General features: G+C 40.6%; 1 protein-coding gene across 2 annotated transcripts in view; it reads left to right on the top strand.

The window, feature by feature from the left end:
• The first annotated feature begins 651 nt into the window (after nucleotides 1-651).
• LOC120554534 (rho GTPase-activating protein 20-like) overlaps nucleotides 652-21886 on the top strand; it is a 26315-nt gene continuing 5080 nt past the window's right edge. The window contains exons 1-16 of one of the 2 annotated variants that reach the window (XM_039793477.1): nucleotides 652-723; nucleotides 911-1016; nucleotides 5062-5147; nucleotides 10305-10478; nucleotides 10620-10769; nucleotides 13373-13414; nucleotides 13514-13598; nucleotides 13771-13848; nucleotides 15260-15326; nucleotides 15683-15850; nucleotides 15925-16097; nucleotides 16220-16384; nucleotides 17222-17334; nucleotides 17630-17822; nucleotides 18900-19014; nucleotides 19740-20668. In XM_039793477.1, coding sequence (XP_039649411.1) covers nucleotides 945-1016; nucleotides 5062-5147; nucleotides 10305-10478; nucleotides 10620-10769; nucleotides 13373-13414; nucleotides 13514-13598; nucleotides 13771-13848; nucleotides 15260-15326; nucleotides 15683-15850; nucleotides 15925-16097; nucleotides 16220-16384; nucleotides 17222-17334; nucleotides 17630-17822; nucleotides 18900-19014; nucleotides 19740-20668 — 2610 coding nt within the window. In that variant the 5' untranslated portion in view covers nucleotides 652-723; nucleotides 911-944. Of the gene's footprint in view, nucleotides 1017-5061; nucleotides 5148-10304; nucleotides 10479-10619; nucleotides 10770-13372; nucleotides 13415-13513; nucleotides 13599-13770; nucleotides 13849-15259; nucleotides 15327-15682; nucleotides 15851-15924; nucleotides 16098-16219; nucleotides 16385-17221; nucleotides 17335-17629; nucleotides 17823-18899; nucleotides 19015-19739; nucleotides 20669-21886 lie in introns of both variants that reach the window. The other variant, XM_039793476.1, reaches the window with a different exon arrangement.

The following is a 21886-nucleotide window of genomic DNA, read 5'->3' as shown; positions in this document are numbered from 1 at the left end:
TTCATATTTTTGCCTTGTTTCTTGTAAAATGCTTCACATTTTCCCTATTTAGGCCTCAAAAAATCCTTCAAATGAAAGGATCTAAGCAAACAAATAGCCTTTGTACTTCCCTCAAAAAATGCATGTGTATTTTTGTTTAAATATGTAATGCTAACATATTTTCCAATAAACCATGAATGGTATGTAAGTTTGGTTTTTTTGTTTTAGGGGATGAGGAAATATTAGCATAACAATTCTATAGTTAAAGTCAATATTTAACACTTTTATTCAACTTTACATTGAATGAGGTGAGATAATTTTGTCACCTGGTTTAACAAGCTTCTAAAAAAGGGTTGTATAAATCTAATCTACTTGTTTCTGCTAATAGACCGCAGTTAATTGTGGACTGATCATGTTGATTGAAACAATTCTTTTTTTCTAATGCAGTTTGGTGGCAGTAATCACACGACTCTGCTGGACATCCGCGGATTTCTATTAACAAGCGGATTCCCTTATCAAACAACTAGTCTTACCTAATAATCCTCTTTCATTGTTTCTTTTAGCGTAAATCTGATTTGTCTGCTGAATGAATGGAGTCATTTGGTTATAAATAGATGGACCTATTTTTTTGCAGCGTATTGGCGCCGCCTCCCTTCTGCGCGTAAAGACGCATTAAGAAGTGGCACAGTAACTGATAATCCAGACAGGAGGTGCGTTTAGTTACAGCACAGCCTTTCATTGATGGTGAGGAGAGAGATAGCTGTGTTTTAAACTTTTTTATTTTTCCCTCCTCGCAGTTCACGGTCTCCTGAGTGCTCGCAGACTTAAAGTTTTAAAAGTGACATACTAACAAGCTTGTGTTGGGATGGTTTCTTCCTTTTGGAGACGTTATTAATGGGATTTCTCTCTCTCTTGCATCACCTGAGGACAGTTGGACAGTGAGCCGTAGGGCGTCTGGAGGCTGGATGGACAACATGTCTCCACAGCAGCAACAGGACAGCCTCTGCCGAGGCGGTGGACAGCAAGAAAACAAACGGGTAGGCCTATGTTTTCAACATTTCTATCAGTGTTCCCAGTCCTTGTTTAAGTTAATGGGTAGTTGTGGTTTCTAGAGTTTGACGTGTAAACTGAGGGCGCAAAGGAGAAACAGTTTGTCTCCGGATCCGTTTATAAAAAATATGATTATTTTTGCGTTTTTGTGCAAACTGCAATATGAATGGCGGGTGAAAGGTTAGTTCAGAGATCACCCCGCCTCCGTAAAGACGGGAAAACAACTGAAGTAGTCCCTGGAAAAAAAAAAAAAAGATATGATGACGTTGTACAAAATAACACAGGCAACCATAAACAATATTATCCTGGTTTTTAATTATTAGTGATCAATAGCCAACAACTCAACTTACATAAAACATATCAGTTGGTTTAATCATGTTAAATGTGGTAACAATTTCTTTGAATACCCAGATATGGAGATTTTAAGTGTTTAGAAATGTAATTGTCTTGTAGTCAACGACTAAAACTTATAAAGCATCTGTTACTAATTTATAAACAAAAATGAACGCTTGGGGACAGTGCAAGTTAGGGTTCCCGTTTTGTGTCCCCCTTTCCTGGATTTTGTATCTCCATAGTCCCTATAAATGTATGTAGAAATGCAGGAAATGGCATTCAAATCGGACGACCCCCAGACCCCCTGTTTTGTGTCCCCCCCATTTCTAAAACCAAAGTTACTCCTTTGTGTATCACTATATAGGATCACATTAAATATTGGGTCATCAAGTATTCGTTAAGTGTGTATTATCAGGTATGGATGTTTCACACAAGGAGCAAAAAAAAAAAAGGAATAATTTTAGTGCTTTATTACCATTTATTAAAGTCTTGAAAATACACACACACAGGACCTAATGGAGAGATGTCAGGGTGAGGGGGTTGCCCAAGACCCTAGCAGTTGGGGGTTCAGTACCTTGCTCAAGAGCACCTTGGCAGTGCCCAGGAGGTGAACTGGCACCTCTACAGCTACCAGTCCACACTCGGAGACAAACATTATTTTCACTATTTTCTGACATTTATCGACCAAACGACTAATCGATTATTCAAGGAAATTGTCAGGAGGTTAATCGAAATGAAAATAATCGTTAGTTGCAGTGTGACTGTAAACCCCACCTGCCCTTTGTGCCTATTTAAGATGTTATACTTTCCATTGGGTGTGGTTTGTTATACTTTTATAGTTAACTTGACTGCCCACCTAGAGCCAGGTTCTGTTCGACTTTTCCTGCTGCACTGTGCTGCATCCTTGTTTTCATTAATGATTGATTCCACATCGGCTACAGCTTCTCATCTGTATGTTCTGATTCAAACAGATACAGAAATGCAGTATATCACCATCATGCCATTGATCCCTGCTAGGACTGTGACAACTCCTCACAGTATGAGTAAATACAGTGAACGTTTGAGATGTGCAGTTCCACCTGAAATTAACACAAATCTTTGAAACAGCCCAGAAAGCTCAGTGGAAGAGCACTTATTTTTTTTACTTCAGTGAGAATCAGACTGTGTCTGGGTTCATTTAAACATGGTCTGTGTTCTCATTTTCTTTTATTTATTGTCATTATAGGCACAAATTCTTTGAATGCTGGTAGTTGCAGTATCAACTTCTATTATCCCAGTAGGTTCTGACCTGTGGCCCCTGCTGGCAGTATGACTGGAAACAGTCTATGACTGAATTTCCTCTTAAACTGCTTTGTGTCGTAATACAGCCAATAGTATAAGAGCTGGGCTGTTGTTGGTCAGTAGATTTTTTCCCCAGCATAAAACCCATATCTCCATGTTACCTTTTGTTAGTTTCTTTTTAGGAGTGAAAGGTAACATTGTCATGTTGTGGCTCGAGTGTAGCTTAAAGAATGTTTCACCACTGTGTGACCCTGCTAAATCAATGATATTACACTGTGAAATGTCAGAAATGCCTTGAGGTGAGAATGATCTTTTCTCACTGGGGAGTTTTAGATTTCTTTTTTTTTTTTTTTTTGGACTGAAAGTTTATGAACGCCTACAGACAAGTTGGAGACTGTGACGCCAGTCGGTTGGTCAACCACTTTGGTCCAGACTGAAATATCTTCACCATTGGATGGATTGCCATGAAACTTGGTAGACATCCATGTACTCCTCATCCATGTACACGGATCATTTGTAAATAACTTTGGTGATTCCCTTAGTTTTATTTAGTGCAAAATGAATGACATAGTGCCCACATGATGTGCACGCTTCACTGAGCTCCGACCACCTTGGCGTGTGGTCTGGCTGATCAAGACCCATTGAAAAGACAAGTGTGCAACAACCAACACACCAACAACACCAACCAACAAAAATCATATATACCTTCAACAAAGTTACAAAGTGCTTTAGAGAACAGAAATAAACATAAAATGTATAATAAAGATCAAGAGCATAAACACCTAATCTTCGTTAAGATTTCAATCATGAAATTTAAACCAACAAAAATAATAACAAAACAAAAAACATCATCATTTGATTACCTACTTACCCATCTGACCATACTAAACATAATAAGTATTAGTAGGCGACGGTGTCACAGAGTGTGTTAATCTGACATACAATGAATAAACTGTTTATGTAATTGCTGCTTGTCACCTTGCGGCACATTCACAAATCCTTCTACAAGTAGATTAAATAAAACTTTAATGACCCTCATGGAGAAACAAGGATAATAGGATCCAGCAAAGAAAAATAGGATCTCAATATGGCTGCAAGCAGCAGCCGGTAGGGTGCAGTACAATGGGAACAGACGATTAATATAGCATTGAAGTACCATATTTTTGTCTAGTCTTATTTCATTTCAACCTAAAGACTTTGGATTGAAAAAAAACAAACATGTATGTTTATTATTAGGGGTGGGGGGAAATCGATACAGCATAGTATCGCAGCATTTTCCGTGGCCATACTGTATCGATACACGGACACCAAGATTCCATCTTTTTTAAGAATTTAACGTTTTGGTACTAGAATAATAAAATGAATTTGCTTTTTCAGCCCACTAGATGGAAAATTGAAGTGAGGTGAATAAAGAGAGAAATGTATCTTTTTTTAGACATAATTTGAAGTCGGATAAGGGTATTTAATAGCAAAATATTGCAGAATATCGCAATATGTTTAAAATCGCAGTTTTCAATATTGTACCGTGACAAAGGTATCGTGATAATATCGAATCGTGGGGCCTCTGGCGAGTCCCACCCCTAGTTATGAATATGTGTTTACTGTACCACCACAAACAAAATGATGTATGACAGGCAATTTCAACACTTACACATTTACACACATTTCCACCTGGCTTTTACGGAGTAGTGGAAGTGTGAGAGAGGTCAGGAGTGTCATGGTAGAGACAGATAGAGGCTGCGGAGTCATAAAGGCAATACAGACTGTACAATGTTGTCTACCTGGCTAAACATTCCTCCGTGTTTAAATACTCCTGCTTCAATCTGCTGTTCCTGTCCTTTTGGAGGCCACAGTCGGTCCCAATGATGTGATGGATGTGTTGAACATTAGGATGCCTATGTAACATATGAGGAAAGTGTAAACCTGACGTAATAATGGAGTAACTTCTGTCCACCTCTCTTTGTGGGATTTGAGCATTTGTAGTTGTGCAGGGCAGTGTGTCTTTGTGTTAGCAGATGCAAAAAATGGCTTCATTACGATAATTTTACAGCTGGTTTATGTTTAGACTAATAGGAAAAATTAGACCAAGAAGAGGTTATAGCGTACAACAGGTTTTTTTAAGCTCAATATTGATGTTAACTGGATCTTATTCTTTTTGTGTAAAATCCAAATTGAAGACCAAAGTGAAGTGCTGTGGTAAAGTAACCTGGAATAAGTAGAGATGTAGAGCTAAATACTTTACAAAAAAAAAATATATATATATATATATATATATATATATATATATATATATAAATATATATATATATATATATATATATATTCCTTTGATGAATGCTGCACATAAATGTTAATAAGGCAGTGGTCAGATAATATTTTGAGTTAGATAAATGTATTGTCTCTGTTTGTCTCTTGTAGCGGATGAAGTCTCAGAGTTGTCGGCGCCAGTCCGCCCCGTCTCTGGTCATCACCAAGGCTCTCATCAGGTCCAAAACTCTCTCCAGGTACTGTAAAATACATTCAAAGACCTGAGGCTAGATTTAAAAAGTGAATGGTGCAAATGTGTGTTGCAGTTTACAAGTCATTTTCAGCCACAATCAATATGATTTTATTTATAGCCTCAAATTATAACTAAAGTTTCCTCCGGACACATTACAAATAGAGTAGGTCTAGACCACACTACACAATACTTATACACGTGCGTGCACTCACGCAAATGAATCTGGATCTTTACAACGCTGTCAACGGGGCAGTTTGTTATGGCAGGAGGGACGTCCTGCAGTTTAAGTCATCCCAGGTGTCATGTTGTAACCTGCAGGTGTTAGTTGTTCAGTGTCACCAAGCAGCGCTTATCAGGGTGAGTAGGTGGGTTATAACATCCTCAGAAGCATCCAGTTCACTTACACAGAGGCCACCGAACCCTGAAGCCACACTCTTCACACACGTGCACGCACACACACTCACATGCCCCAGGCATAACCCAGAGTAAGGTGTTGAATCCACTCGGATAGATAATCCTCCTGTAACCAGACTTATCAGAGGATCAGGCACTTATTAATAGCTCTGTCTTTCAACGTATCGACTGGGAAAGTGAAGAAGAAGCAACCTCATTAAAAAGCTCCGACAAAGGTGGGGCCCCTCACTGAGCTACACCAACAACCCCTTCTGTCAAAGACTGTTGACATGGTGTATGGCTCTGTTTTATCACATAACTCTAACTCCAAGTGTGGAAATGGCTAATATGATATACCACTGATATAGGAAATTATATCTCTAGATAATAATCTTTTTTTTTTCTCTCAGATGATTAATAGATACATTTTCTTTTTTCTTTAACCACTTTTGGTTTTTTGATTTGGTTTAAATTGATCCAGTGAGTCCAGTGAGCATTAAAAGGTCTAAAAAAGTGAGTCAGATAAAAAAAAATAGTTTTCACCGTTTTAGCTTATTAAACAACAAACGCAGAAAAGAATAGTTAATAATTTTGGGAAATACGCTTATTCTTTATTTTGCTGAGAGGTTCATGCAAAAGTATCACTATCTATTGAATGCAAGTTTTATTATTCCAAAATCTTTGTTTTCTTTATTGTTTTTTTGTATTTTTATCTTTTTTGTTTTAATCGTCATTGTATTCCTTTTTGGTTTACCAGTTTATGACTTTAAGCTGCCAAGAATATCATTTATTAACAATTTCGAAAGATCCCTATTCAAATAGGGATCCTGGGAAAAGCATCAATGTAAGGATGCGAGCACTGTTTTGCTGTCCCTTTTTAGATTTGACTTTCTAAAAGCTGCAGATTCCCTGACCTCATACTGCACACAGGACTTAGAATTACATTACACAATTTACATAATGAAGAGTGCAGGAGTCCTTTGATCTTTTATGCATCTCTATTGAAACACAAGTCAAAGTGGCACACTATGCAGTAAACATGCAGCTAACTACTAGCTATTTTGTATTTGGTGATGAAGGAGAGAGACAGAGATCTGAAGTGAATAATCTAATAAAAAAGGCACTCGCCCATCATAAGAGACAGGGGCTGACTGAGGCTTTGTGTTTACTCTGCGACGTCACCACCAAACATGCCTTCTGATAAACTAAGACTGTAAATCTCAAAACATCTCCTTATAAGAGAGAAAGGTTTGACGAAATGAGTTAGCAGCTGCTTAGCATTACCAGTCAGTCACGCTGGTTCTAAAGCAAGTTACTGTATTACACACTGACTGGAAGAGGTACTTTGACATAAAAGTGGGATCACGGGTTGCATCAAAGTGTATTGATATGGAACCAAGTCTGGGTGACATTACAGAACTTGGGAGTGAGAGAGGATGTGCATGTATCCCTTGGTGTCCCAAATCTTCAGACTTTAAAGACAATATTCTTGTTTACACTTCATCAAAACAGATCAAATTCAACTTTAATATGTTTCACCTGAGAGGAGACTTTAAGGTGCAACCTGTAGTATTTTAAAGGGGTGATAGAATGCAAAACCGATTTTACCCTGTCATAGTTGAATAACGACAGTTCGGTGGGTAAATAGGACATACATAGAAGCTCAAAATCCCATTGACACCCTTTTACTATGAAAATTTCATATTTTGAAACTGCCGCTGAAAACGGGCGAATCCCAACAAAGCTGGAAGTTGACGTCAACCTCCCAAAAACCGGAACCTTTGTCAGCCCATGGGTGTATTAAGAGAACGGTCACGCCTAACATTTACATAGGCTACACAACTGACCTGAGATCAGTTAGTCTTCTGAATCTAGGTCGCGCAGATCTCAGAAAATGTATACATTGTTCATATGCTATTTTACCATTAAATTCACTTCTGAGAATTTTTATGCGAGAAATCAACTACTTAGAGGTCAAATATGGGCCGTTTTACGAAAAATTGATGTCTAATTGCAAATATTTGTCCGACTGTGTCGGACTTCAGAGGCTGGTGCTGCCTGTGTTGCTGCCTCGCCGCCTGGCCTGCCTTCCTCCACAGACCCCGGTGTAACTCCGGCACGGCTGCTGCAGCCCACAGCACCTCATACCCGCAAAGTCACCGTTTGGGCTGGTGGACTACTACCAAACGCCGCTGCTCTGACAGAGCTCCAGGGCCTGCAACTCCCCTCTTCCTGCTAGCTAGCTAAATGCCCGGTGTATGTGAGTGAAAGCGCGGTCAGCGAGCCTTGTTACGCCAGCATTCTCTTACCACAGATTCTAGTTAATCTTATAATGTGTGTAATTATAATGTGTTGAGTTATTTAAACAAACGATTGGGAAAATAAACGCTGCGTCCATGAGTCTCATTGATAGAGCCTGCGGCTGGGGGAGCTCTATCAATGAGAGCTAGCTAGCCCTCCTCTTAGAATTCCTCTGGAATTCACAAATATTCATTAACTTGAAATCAGACACCGTTGTTAGCTTTATAAAAAATATAGTTAGATGTTGTATAAGTGGCGTGACGAAATTCAAACTGTAAATATACTCGAATTACGACCAAAAATGAAGCTAACTAGCCGCAATCTGTACACATAGGATTGAAGGGACAGTCGCAGCTAACGAAACCCTTACAGCTCACAAATATTCATTAACTTGAAATCGGACACCGTTGTTAGCTTTATAAAACATATATTTAGCTATATGTTGTATAAGTGGCGTGACGAAATTCAAACTGTAAATATACTCAAATTACGACCAAAAATGAAGCTAACTAGCCGCAATCTGTACACATAGGATTGAAGGGACAGTCGCAGCTAACGAAACCCTTACAGCTCACAAATATTCATTAACTTGAAATCGGACACAGTCGTTAGCTTTATAAAACATATAGTTAGATGTTGTATAAGTGCGGGGACGAAATTCAAACTGTAAATATACTCAAATTACGACCAAAAATGAAGCTAACTAGCCGCAATCTGTACACATAGGATTGCAGGGACAGTCGCAGCTAACGAAACCCTTACAGCTCACAAATATTCATTAACTTGAAATCGGACACAGTTGTTAGCTTTATAAAACATATAGTTAGATGTTGTATAAGTGGCGTGACGAAATTCAAACTGTAAATATACTCAAATTACGACCAAAAATGAAGCTAACTAGCCGCAATCTGTACACATAGGATTGCAGGGACAGTCGCAGCTAACGAAACCCTTACAGCTCACAAATATTCATTAACTTGAAATCGGACACAGTCGTTAGCTTTATAAAACATATAGTTAGATGTTGTATAAGTGGCGTGACGAAATTCAAACTGTAAATATACTCAAATTACGACCAAAAATGAAGCTAACTAGCCGCAATCTGTACACATAGGATTGCAGGGACAGTCGCAGCTAACGAAACCCGTAGCTACAGCTCACAAATATTCATTAACTTGAAATCGGACACCGTTGTTAGCTTTATAAAACATATAGTTATATGTTGTATAGCTAAGTGGCGTGACATGTGTGTAACATTTGGTAAGAGATTGCTGGTGTAACAAGCTCGCTGACCGCGCTCTCACACACGGGCCATTTATCTAGCAGGAAGAGAGGAGATGCAGGCCCTGGAGCCTCGGTCAGCGGCGGCGTTTGGTAGTAGTCCACCAGCCCAAACGGTGACTTTGCGCTGGTGTGAGGTGTGGTGGGCTGCAGCAGCCGTTCCGGAGCTCAATCGAGCTCACAGCAAGCCGGGTCTGTGGAGGAAGGCAGGCCAGGCGGCGAGCCCTAACACAGGCAGCTGAACTCCGGCACACAGTTTTACCAAATTTGCAATTAGCCATCCATTTTGCGAAAACGGCCCATATTTGAGCTTTATATCGTTGTTTCGCAATAAAAGTCTCAGAAGTGAATTTGGTAAGGAAACATTGCAGTGTCTGGAATATGAGATTCTGTCGGCGTTTCTAATGTATGTGTATTGGAGATTCGCTCAACCAATCAGCACAGCGACCTCTAATGCGTGGTATGGCGAAGTCGCTCAACCAATCAGCCTCGTCTCTATGTGTGTGTACCGGGCTAAGGCTCAACCAAGCAGCGCGCAGCTCATCTAAATATTCATGACCATACCATATTTGGAAGAAAAGCTCTTGTTACAAATAGGGCCAAAACACAGGGATGCATAAGGGCCAATAAAATATCAACCAGGCCATTTTCAGCCCAACTAATGTTACATACCCCATTAGGAGACCATAAGGAACAGTGTGAAATACCCTATATAATCATTCTATCACCCCTTTAAAATGATAAAAGACACATTTAGGTTTAGACATTTGTACAAATACTATAAAAAGTTAATCTCATTGCGGAGAAGACTGCGACTGTGTTTCCTTAACTCCAATTGTTTGGTGAAAAATCTGCTAAGATGCATCCCTTCTTCCAGTGCACAAGTTTACAATAACGCCTAGGAGAAAGAGAAGACAAATGAACATAAAGCAAAGGGGTTTATGGGAAATGTGGTCTGAGATGGAGATTCGGTATTCTATTGATTCCTAAACACACTACACATTAAATCTTTGATAAACTAGTGCATTTAAAAGTACATACAATGTAACTTGTTTTATTTAACAGAAATCAATTTTTTTTTTTGGTGTGTTTTTGAGTGTTTTGGATCAGCTGGCTGAAAACAGGATGTGTTACTGTGTAAAATAAAACATGTCAGTGATTTTAGCTCCATGTGTTTGTATTACAGAGAGAGCTTCCTGGTTCCTGTGTGCCCAGAGACCTGCTCATTGGTCAAGTCCTTCCTCACTGGCTCTGATAGGTCGTTTCTTCTCCATGGACATGCTCAGTTGAAGACCGGGATGCAGACTCAGGACAGACACCTGTTCCTGTTCAGCGACATACTGGTGATCGCCAAAGCCAAGTAAGCACAAGTGTGCATATGGTATTTTTTTATCCTTGTGTGGAACATTTGGGCTGTTAGTCTCTCTTCAGTGGGGAATTAGGTTAATACCTGGTAAGTGTGGTGTCACACTGGTTCTCGTGGCTCTTTCTGCATTCACAGATCAGCCAATCACTTCAAGCAGAAGGCCCAGGTGTGTGTGTGTGAGATGTGGACAGCAGGCTGCATGGACGAGGTGTGTGAGGGAAGCACGAACCCAGAGAGGAGCTTTGTTATGGGATGGCCCACCTGTAACTGTGTCGCTATGTTTAGGTAACGCACACGCACGTTAATATGTGGTCACATTTATGTTGCTATAAATCTGTACCCAGATTTAATAATTGAATGCCTTTTTAGTTGCATTTGTTTTATACCACAATGCTCTGAAGGTCTCAACCCGAATCTAATGAGATGTTTTAATGGGATTCCAAGTGACAGTTATAGTGGCTATATGTAACTTTCAGTTTGTGTTGATTCTAGTGGCCCCTTTGGACAAAAGTGGTAGTGTTTTTAACACACCTGCTGTCGTAAAGCTCTTTTCTTTATGGTGCTGTATTACCAACCACCGTATATTACTGAGTTAGCATTACTGGGAGGTCATAGTTGCGATGAATGTTTTGCTCACACAGATAATTTATTTACAATAAGAGAATATGTTACAGATGCATCGTTGCATTTCAAGTGTTGCATACGGTAACTTCGCCTACTTCGGATGTATCGTGAGCTAAACCAGGTAACATTATCACTGTCACTGTGTCAAGAGCCAAAGCAATAAGAGTTTGTTGTAGCAACCAACTTAATAATAACTTAGATCAATATAGCGCATTTAATGAAACCCAAGGATGCTTTACACAACTACAGGGGGACAAGGGAAAAGAAAATAGTATGCCAACACAAACACAGACTAAAAGGAATAAAATGTCTGCGCTAAATGGAAGGGGTACGTAATTTAATATAGGCTACTGGCGTACAACCACATCGCGCAATCTAAAGTTATTTTATGACTGAAATAGACATTACATACCTAAGGTCCAATTCGGGGTCGGTTTTGAATCATTTACAATCCCATAATTGATAGCCCTACCCCAGTATCAGCCATATCTAAAGCGGATAACTTCTAAAATAAAATTTAAATACAATTAGGCCTATATAAAGACATCTCCTTCCTTTTACCTGCATATCACGAACACTAACACTTCCGGTGTTAGGCTGAAATCTGTGACCCGTCAGAATGTGTGCTCTGTAGCGCCGTCTACCTGCCGAAAAGCAGTTTGTGACTTCGGACCTGGGCAGAGGCATTAATAAAAACTATATGAAAATAGCGCTCTTTTTACTTAGTCTCGTTTGCTGTTAAAGGTCATTTATGATCATCAGATGGAAAATTACAGTTTCAGAAACATTTAAAAGTTACATATAGTCACTTTAAACTTAATTAACTTTCTATAAACTTTGTTCAGGTTCATTGTTTATGTTCACGCTGCCTCACGTCGCAGGCTGTAAAATGTGTTTGTTTCAGTAGTATACAGTATGTTGGTGATGCTGTAAACTTGACCTTAAATGCCAAATATGCAGCAAACAGACAGGGCAAGCCGTACACAGTTGTATAGAGAGCCGGTTTAACTTCACACTGAGTGATATCCCACCATCTTCCTGGTTAACATAGCCACATAGACCACTTAACACAGGTTTATTTCATTCAAAATGGTGGTGCAAATGATAAGGATAACAAAACCGACACACATTGACTGGTGAATCTGAAAAAAAGAAATAGAAATTAGACCTATTATTCTCACATGTCCATCTTTAAGAAATAAGAATAAAGCTGTCCGTTAAATAACTTGGACATTTTATTAGAAATTAAAGTGCAAAATACAACTCATCATACCAGATGCCGCCCAATTTGAGGGTAAACAAGTGAGTGAGAGGGAATGCAGTCTTAAATAGGGAGTGACCAGGTGATTTCAATCAGGCAATTAGGGTTGACAGGGTGGAAGCTTGAAACCAATCAGTGAGTATGTTTACGTGCACTTCGTTTACATCAATATTCCACTATTATTCCGAATGTGACAATATTCCGAATTTAATACAGGTCATGTAAACCGCATATTTCGGTTTGATATTCCCAATAAGGCCTTTTTCCATATATAGCATTTTCCGATTAAGACATGTGGGATATTCCGGTATTATTCAGGTTTTATACAGTGCATTTGGAATATGCGTCTCAATCTGGGTTTATACCGCAGTTTTCGGCCTCTTGCCTGTTTACGGTTTATGTTCAGCTCTGTGTGTTGCTATGGTTGCTGTACACAAACCAACCAGCCAACAGTTTGCAAGGCTGCAGACCTGATAAGAAAGAGAAACACAGCTACTTTTAAACATTATCAAAGACTTGGATATTAACAGGTTTTTGGATATGCACACCCAACGCTATGCCGATTTTTTTAAAGAAGCTGGTTGAAGGAACGAAAGAGGGTCGGTGTGTTCCCACGGTCCAACAAGTACACCATTTCTGGTAAACTTTGAAAAAATCGTATTTTGCACGTCTACATGTAAACGGGAATATTAGTGGAATATTCACTTTCATTAGCCATGTAAACAGCTTAGTCGGAATATCATCTTTTTCGGAATTAGGGCAAAAAATGGAATATTATGTGCATGTAAACGTAGTCAGTGATGAAGGAAGTGAGGAAAAGGAAGTGAGGTAGGAAGGTGGCGGTATGCACACCAAGTTGTTTTCCAACCGCCAAAAAATGTCAAAAGAAGAAGAAGGAAGTGAGGTAGATTAGAAAAGATGGTGCCAAAACAAGAGAAAATATGGCTCTTGACTAGACACACAGACTGATCAGGTGTGATGTTCCTCTCTATGTTTGCTTCAGCTCAGCAGAGCAGAAAGAGAGATGGCTCTCCCTCCTCAAAAGGTAAACTCTGCCTTCATGCATCCACATAAAGTGTGTCCAAATGTGTGTGGAGAGAAGAGAAATCTGACGTGTCGTGTTCCCTCTTTGCTTCCTCTCCAGTCGCATTAAAGAAGAGAAAGAGAAGGAAGAACCTAAAACCATTCCTCTGAGAGTGTACGGGAAGGGAATCAATACTTTTGCTGTTGTAAGTTTATTTTGAGGTTTGAGCATCTACTTTTACATGCTGTAATCTTCACAAGCTAGTTTTCCGTCTTCCAGTGTTCATGTATATTTGTACTGATACTTCTTGTCCAGAGTATGTGATGTCCTGTTGATCCTGCACCATATATGTCAGTATGTCCTTTTGCCCTGATTAGACCAAGACGCTCCCGGTCAGCAACTCTGATTCAACCAATGAGGTGGTCCGACTGGCCCTGCAGCAGTTCAGCATCATAGTGAGTGAAGAACGAAATATCTTTCTCTTGTTTTCATTAAGTGTAACATAGGGCTGTGCAATTAATCTCAATTGTTATCGCAATTGTGAGTTTGGCCCCTAATGAGCACAAAAACAGAGTAATCGAGAAAAACTATTATTTTGCACATTACGTTTTGCAAGTAAACTCTTATTTTGTCTTGTGTTCTTAATGAAAAGCGGGAAAAGTATGAAGGGGAAATTGATGACTTGTTTCACTGTCTTAAATTCAATACTTGCAACATCTTTCCAAAAGTCAATGAGTAATCGTGTTAAATAATCGTAATTTCAATATTGACCAAAATATTTTCTATAATGGAGCAGCCCTAGTGCATTATTTGCTTGGTCTGTTTGTGCGTGCACACCAGAATCCTACTTTTCCCCCAAATAATACTGTGAATGTATTCATCATGTTTACTGTATACTAAATTAGTCAGTTGCCCATTTACATTGTCTGACACTGTTGCTAAACTTGTTTGCATTTGTAAGATGCGTTTTGATCGTGCAAACCTGCAGGTATTTGTGCAATGCATTCCATTTTGCTCCTCCCAAAGGGAATATGAAAGAGAAGCGAGGATGGAGGAACTGTATTTACCAAATGGGACAGCTTCGTTCCCTCCAGCGTCACTCTGAGGACACGATTATTAGTTACAGCTTAAAGAAAAACTGAATACTGAAAAAAAACGAGTGTAAGTCAGGGAGCAATAAAATCTTTAATAAAAATAATTTTGTTTTGTGAAAGGCTGCAGTTATAATAAGTCTGTCCTTATTAAAACTGTAATTCTAACCACAACTGTAGATCGTTAGATAGACTAGATAGACTTGGAATGGAAAATAAGGTTTAGGGTAACCGGAAACAGTGTCACTATGACATAGTTTGTCCAACCTATCTTTGTCACAATAAAAAAAGAAAATATCTATGGGATCTGTATCAAGATTGTATGTTTAGGTTTAAAAAAATGACCATCGGCCGATACATATAATTATCAGATTTTTAAAATACTGATAGCTGCTCCGCTTACTGTCCCATCAGATCTCATAGGCTTGACCTGTGTTTTCTCTCCACTCACTCCTCGTTATGGAACATCCTCGGTGATGGCGGAACCTCAAGTGGAATGCACAAATATATTCTTACTAAACACAGAGAACAGAGGATGGTGTTTTCACAGAAGCCCTGTAGCCCAATGTCAGCTCAGTTGTGCAAGTTACATGTGATTTTAACACACAGCATGTGAAAAGTGGAAGAGAATAATATTCTTTGTCACATCTCAGCATCCTAAAATGTGTTTCTCCTCTGCAGGACAGTCTGATTGGTTTCTGGGGCAACTTGTTCTCTGAGGCCGTGTAAAGTGGTGTCTTGTTTTTTTGAACGTCTTCGTCTCTGTTTTGCTCAGGGAAATGTGAAAGACTTCCAGCTGTGGGTCATCTCCAAGAGGGACAACACCCCCTATCCTCTAATTGGTCAGTGAGTGCGATCTAGACCAGTTTTAACATTTTTTTTTTTTTTTTTTTTTTTTTTTTTTTTTTTTTTTTTTTTTTTTTTTTATTTTTTTAATTTAACATGACAGATTTTTTCCATGTCGTTTAGATTTCAGGGTGGAAGTGAGGTGTCTGTGTGTCTGTGTGTGTGTGTGTGTGTGTGTGTGTGTGTGTGTGTGTGTGTGTGTGTGTGTGTGTGTGTGTGTGTGTGTGTGTGTGTGTGTGTGTGTGTGTGTGTGTGTGTTGACTAATAATGGGATGTTATGGTACTGTTTATATTTTATAGCAACTATATCAAGCCTCCAGGGAGTGATTCTACCTCTTGTCCTCTGTCTCAGGTCATGAGTTTCCTTTCAGTATCCAGATGAGTCATGTGAGACACACGATGTCTCAGGGAGGCGGCGGAGACAGACAGAGGGCCATGCAGGTGGAGCAGATGCAGGTGTACAAGCAGTGCCAGTTCATAATGAAGCCTCGAGTCGTTGAAGCGCTGCATGTATCTCCAGGTGAGGTCATTCATTCAGAAAAGTAACAAAAATGTGAGTGTTTTTGCTCATGCATTTTGGGATTGCCTTTTCAGAGTGGTCTCAGAAGCCATTTAAAAGGAGGCGTTCCCTCATCACCTGGGCCTTCTGGCGAGGCTCCTCCTCTCACCTGAATGAACTGTCCCTCGCCGGCGGCGCCCGCGGCTGCCTGTTCAACCGGCCACTCAGCTCCGTTTGTGTAGACGACGCTCTGCCAAAGCCAGTTATGGTGAGTGGGCACAACGTCAGGAGGGACTATTTGGGATTTCAGTCCTTGTTTCTCAACCTATTGTTATGGTAAAGAAATGGCTGCAAACACTCTCCCTCACTTTCTCTCTCCTCCCTCACCAGGACATGATGGTGTTTCTGTACCACGAGGGTTCATGGACGCGGGGGATCTTCCGTCGGCCGGCGGGGGCTCGGTCTGTCAGGGAGCTACGGGAATCTCTGGACAGTGGCGAGTTTCAACTTCCTCTGACAAGAGAGCACGTCTTTCTCATTGCCGGAGTCTTTAAGGTGAGACGGTATAAGTGTGTGTGTGTGTGTGTATATTTTAGTTAAACCTGAGAAGGTGGAATAAAAAAAAAGAAGCACTTTGCCCCTCATCTTCATATACATCTTTACTGCAGATAAACACTATGTAATGAAACCAAGGGGCTTTAAAAACTTGTGTTGGTTACCCTATTGACCCTCATCTGTAAGCACAAAATGAGTCTGCTTCCACCCTACTCAGCCTGTGTGTGACATGCTATGTAGCTTCGATAGCAGGACAAGATGTTCGCAGCACAGAGCCTTAGATTGTCTCGTTAATGTAATCTGGATTATAATCTCTTATTATCTGGAGGGATAACAGAGAGCTTCTCTGCGCAAGTGCCTAAAGTATGTCACATATTTACACAGCAAGATTTCTCATTTATATTACATTACATTATATGTCATTTAGCTGACGCTTTTATCCAAAGCGACTTACAATTACTATATATGTCAGAGGTCGCACACCTCTCGAGCAACTAGGGGTTAAGTGTCTTATTGTATCGCAGTGGGAATTAAACCCAGATCTCCCACACCCACGGCATGTGTCATATCCACTGCGCCATCACCACCCAAGTTTATTTATGTCAATGATTTATATTTTTTTGCAGCCGTGATATTGTCTCATTTTAATTGCAGTATATTTGAGTGAACATCTCTCACTTATCCCAAGTAATAGAAATGTCTTACACCAATACCTGGAAATACAGGAACAAAGAGGAGTAATAAACAATATGTATGGATTAGTAGTGATATGTCTTCAGACAGACATCATGGTAGAGAAAACGCTGGTGTGATTGACTGCTGTGGGCATGTTTTCAGGATTTCCTGCGCAGCATCCCAAGCAGCTTGTTGGGTTGTGAACTGCATGAAGAATGGATAGACGTGATGGAGGAAGAGGAGGAGGAGGAAGAACAAGTGGAGGACGTAAAGAGGTAACATTCACACTATACTGCTACTCTACCTTTTTAATATCATTTGATGGCATTCCTTTAAACCAGGGGACTTCAACGTTTTTTTGGCCGTCTCTCTTAGCTGAAAGAGAGACGAAGCTGGGACCCCCTACTACATATGTTGCATACTGTATAACTGAGTGGATGGATTGATATTCAGTGTGGATAATGGACCACAGCAGGGGTTTCCAGATGCTTTGAGATTTGGCAGTTCTTCATGTCTAAAGACTGACAATTTTCTTCTCTTCCTATTCTCCGGTTGTGTCTTTTTTTGCAGGATGATTTGTCGCCTGCCCAAAGAAAACGCCCTGCTGCTTCGCTACCTGTTGGCCATGCTGCACGGTATCGAGGGCAACGCCCACGAGAACCAGATGACAAGTTTCAATTTATCAGTTTGCATCGCTCCCAGCATGCTTTGGCCTCCTGGAGTGCCTTGTAGCCCTGAGGTGGAGGGAGAAGGAACTAAGAAGGTAAAAGAGGGGAAGAAAATATATCACTTTAACAACTAATACATTGTGGAATTTGACCCAGATCTAGAAAGGGTTGGTCGCTGTAACTTTGGCTGCTCCTGCTATTTTAACTTGTTGCAACACAATTAAATCAGTCTGTCTAAGCCATGTCACAGCTCAGTAACAAAGAGAGGGTTCTTAGTTTTGTCTGCGGGTCATAAAAAACATTATTTTTTGGGGCATTTTAGACCTTTATTATATAGGACAGCTGAAGATGTGAAAGGGGAGAGAGAGGGGATGACATGCAGCCAAGGGCCGCAGGTCGGAGTTGAACCTGCAGCCGCTGTGACAAGGGCTGAGCCTCTGTACATGGGGCGCACGCTCTACCAGGTGAGCAATCCAGGTGCCTCTAAAGTCATTGGGTTTATGAATTTTCCAATTCATCATAACAGTTTGCTTTACCGACAAAAAGGTCAAATGCCCACCTTTTAGCTTTTTAGCCTCTGCAGATCAGGACAACTTCCTCAACTGATTTGGAAAATTGGTATATTGACTTCCAAAAGATTGCCCTCATTAACGGAATGGCGCTGTTATGTTTGTGTTAGAAGTATTATTCACACAAATGTTAAGCTGCGTAAACTGCCAACTAAAAGTTATTTTTAGATCAACATGTTTGTGTGTGTGTGTGTGTGTTAATTCCCCTGTTAATGAGAGCATTGTAACACCCTAAACCACGTCAGGCTTTTCTCAGGAATGTCTCCAATCAGTATTATAGAAAGTGTAAAGGGTCTGTATATTTTAGAACAGTTTGACTTTGACGGGAACTAAGCAAGTCCAGGGTTAATGTCCTGCAAAGCACTTTGTTCCAGCAAGTATTAAGCATTGTAACACAAGAAGCTGCTCAGAAAAGATGCACTTTAAATGCTGAAAGCAGGAGATAGGAGAGTGCTTCCACGCAGCCTTGAAAAGTTTCAACACTACAGTTAGTTGGACAATGAACATTGAGAAATGCTAACACAACTGTTTCACTGTTATCATTGAATCTCAGTTGTTACACTAGTTTAATACCAACCTCTCTCTTCCTCCTGTCTGCTGCAGGTTTGTGAGCTGGTAAAGTTTATGATTGAACACTGTCAGCAGATTCTGGGAGAGGATCCCTCCTCCCTGTTTGGAGGGCAGCCACACAGACTCAACACTGACGAGATGGGATCAGGTACACAAATGTCTTTAACTCGAGAGGGATTAAACATTTATGTTATTAGTCTATTTTTATTACGTCTCCTGCATCCATTTAGAATGTTCCTTAATCGTTTTGGACACATGCTAGCAGTAAGCATATTTACTGTTTTATTAATGTGTTGATCCATCACACTAAACACGGAGTCTGCATTGTTAGATGAGGAGGAAACACATAGGTGGTAGAGGTGTGATCATGATATCACTGCCAACTACTATGACCCATGAGCTTATGGTAAAGTGCAGCCCCAAATCACATTTGAATGGATGCCTTTACGTCACTGAGTTCAGGATGAGTCATCCACAATATTTTAATGTTGTAGAGGAGCCTTTTGATTTGACTTAGAATTAAAAATATATTTGTTTTACATGTTTGGCATAGTAAGTGACACAAGGATGCAGGATTAGAAGTTGGAAAATGTGTTTTTTTTATTTTATTGTTTCTTTATAAAGTCCTATCAATGTCAAAAGAAACCCCACAGATTACAGGAAAATTCTTCATGAGTAGAATTATTCATGAAGACAAGTATTTACTGCTAGAAGTTGCACATTTAGTTTGCCTCGTAAATCCTGAGCTATGAAAACAGATCCCATTTGCAATGTTTTGCAAACAGTTTGTTTCTCACCTGTCTTTCTACATGTGTCTTTCCTTTTGCTTTGTCTCTTCTGCATCAACTCTTGGTCCTGCTGCTGGACCATTAGACTCGTGGCTGTACCCTCATACAGACTCATCCTACGACAGTCTAGAGAACGAGTTGGACAACATCAGCGGGGGCTCACCGGGCTTCTGTAGCAGAAGGCACACCAGACCCAAACCGCTACAAGGCAGCCTGGACTCCATCCTCACATTCAGCGACTACGACCCAGACACAGACCCAGACTTGCACCAGACCCAAACTGACAGCCCAGAGTGTCTGAAGTTACACCCACTGGGGAGAGCCAGAGGAAGGAGACAGGACGCACTGACTGTAGACACCTCCACCCTGGACTCGCTGTCCCTAGATGGTCGGCACACACAGCGGCGGCGCTCAGAGCCGGCTATAGCATATGTGGCCAAGTTCCGGCCGTGGGTTTCAGGGAGTACTGATGGTCTCTCTGGCGAGGATGAAGATGATGAAGAAGAAGAGCTCTCCAAGAAGCCGAGCAGCCACACACTCACTCGCACACACTCCAGAGTTCAGACCAGGAGGGGTGGAGGTGAGCCCGCATTAACCCTGCATGGAGCTCAGGAAGTAAGCTCCCCCAGCCTCTCCTCCACCGCCACCTCCCCTGCACAAACCCGCTCCTCCCTGGACTCCTTGGACTCCCTGCACTCCCTCAGCAGTGACCACACCTGGGCGACCAGACGGGGGCTGCAGCCAGCCAAGGCACATCTGCCCTCCAGCGCGCCCCCTTTACCTGTTCCCTCTTCTGTCCCCTCCACAGCTCTAACCATTAGCTCTGCTCTGACCTCTGGTGGACATCCAGACCTGGAGACTTGTCCAAAAGGCTCCCCACCCAAAGAAGCACTCAACTGGGGGACCCTAAAAGGCTGCAGGGGCCTACACCCAAACTCTTGGCTGAAGAAAGGCCGGAGGCTGTCACTAACCCAACAAGACAACTTGGAGAAAGAAGAAGAGGACAAGACTGGGGTGAGTAAAAAATACTAATATATTTATTTTTGAGTTTGATTATAGCATCAAATCACATTACATCCACATCTGATGCATTTGTTTATCTTATGTAATGCATTGTACTATCTCCATCAGTCTCCATGTCCATTTTCCAGTACTAATTTCATCAGGCATGTCATACTCACCACTCGGCATATCACTTTTTTTTTAAGATAATTTTTGGCCATTTTAGGCCTTTATTTTGACACAACAGCTAATTAAGACATGAAAGGGAAGAGAGAGGGGGAATGACATGCAGCAAAAGGCCACAGTTGAACCCCCTGCATCAAGGATTAAACCTCTATACATGGGCGTCTGCTTTACCAACTGAGCTATCCAGGCACCCTGCATATCACTTTTCTAACTGAAATATATTTTTCATTCACTAATTAGTCACAGTCATTTTGTTTTGATGTATTTCCAGATGTTATGCTACTGTCAAATACAACTACCCTTTCTGTACAGATGTTTAATTTTGAAACATCTACAGGAATCGCACAAGAAAAAGTGATTAGAAAATTAAAATAGTATTTTCTTTAGAGCAGCGGAGGTTATGAGTTACATAACATGTTTTTATACTAAGAGAGCAGGTCTTGAACTTGACACTGGCGCCTTCAGTGTCGAGAACATCAACACAAGTGTGCTTAGAACGGTGTATTTGACTTCTTCATTCTGGTGTTAAACCTCATAATAGAGTGCACCTCCTAAGTATTGAACTCACTACCATCGTGTTCTTCCAACTAGCATTCCACCACGCTGAGCTATCTAATCCAACACACTTAACTACCATATATATACGTTTTGGACTTTTTACATCCACTGTTAGACTTTAAAGTGCTCATATTATGCTCATTTTCAGGTTCCTAATTGTATTTAGAGGTTGTACCAGAATAGGTTTATGTGGTTTAATTTTCAGAGAACACCATATATTTGTTGTACTGCAGCTCCTCTTTTCACCCTGTGTGTTGAGCTCTCTGTTTTAGCTACAGAGTGAGAGACGTATCATCTATAAGTTACAGGGCGCAGTTAAGACGTACCCCAGTCTCCTGGGTGAAAGTCTTCCTGTTTCTGGTTGTAAAACCTCATGAAGTGTACCTCATGAGTATGGAACTCACGACCATTGTGTTCTTCCAACCAGCGATCCTTCACCCTGAGCTATCTGATCTGTTACACTAGACTACTGTTATGAGTAATTGA

The sequence above is a fragment of the Perca fluviatilis genome, chromosome 24 (genome assembly GCF_010015445.1).
Source record: "Perca fluviatilis chromosome 24, GENO_Pfluv_1.0, whole genome shotgun sequence".
NCBI classification, from domain to species: Eukaryota; Metazoa; Chordata; class Actinopteri; order Perciformes; family Percidae; genus Perca; species Perca fluviatilis.
This window is presented reverse-complemented; position numbering and strand designations above follow the sequence as displayed.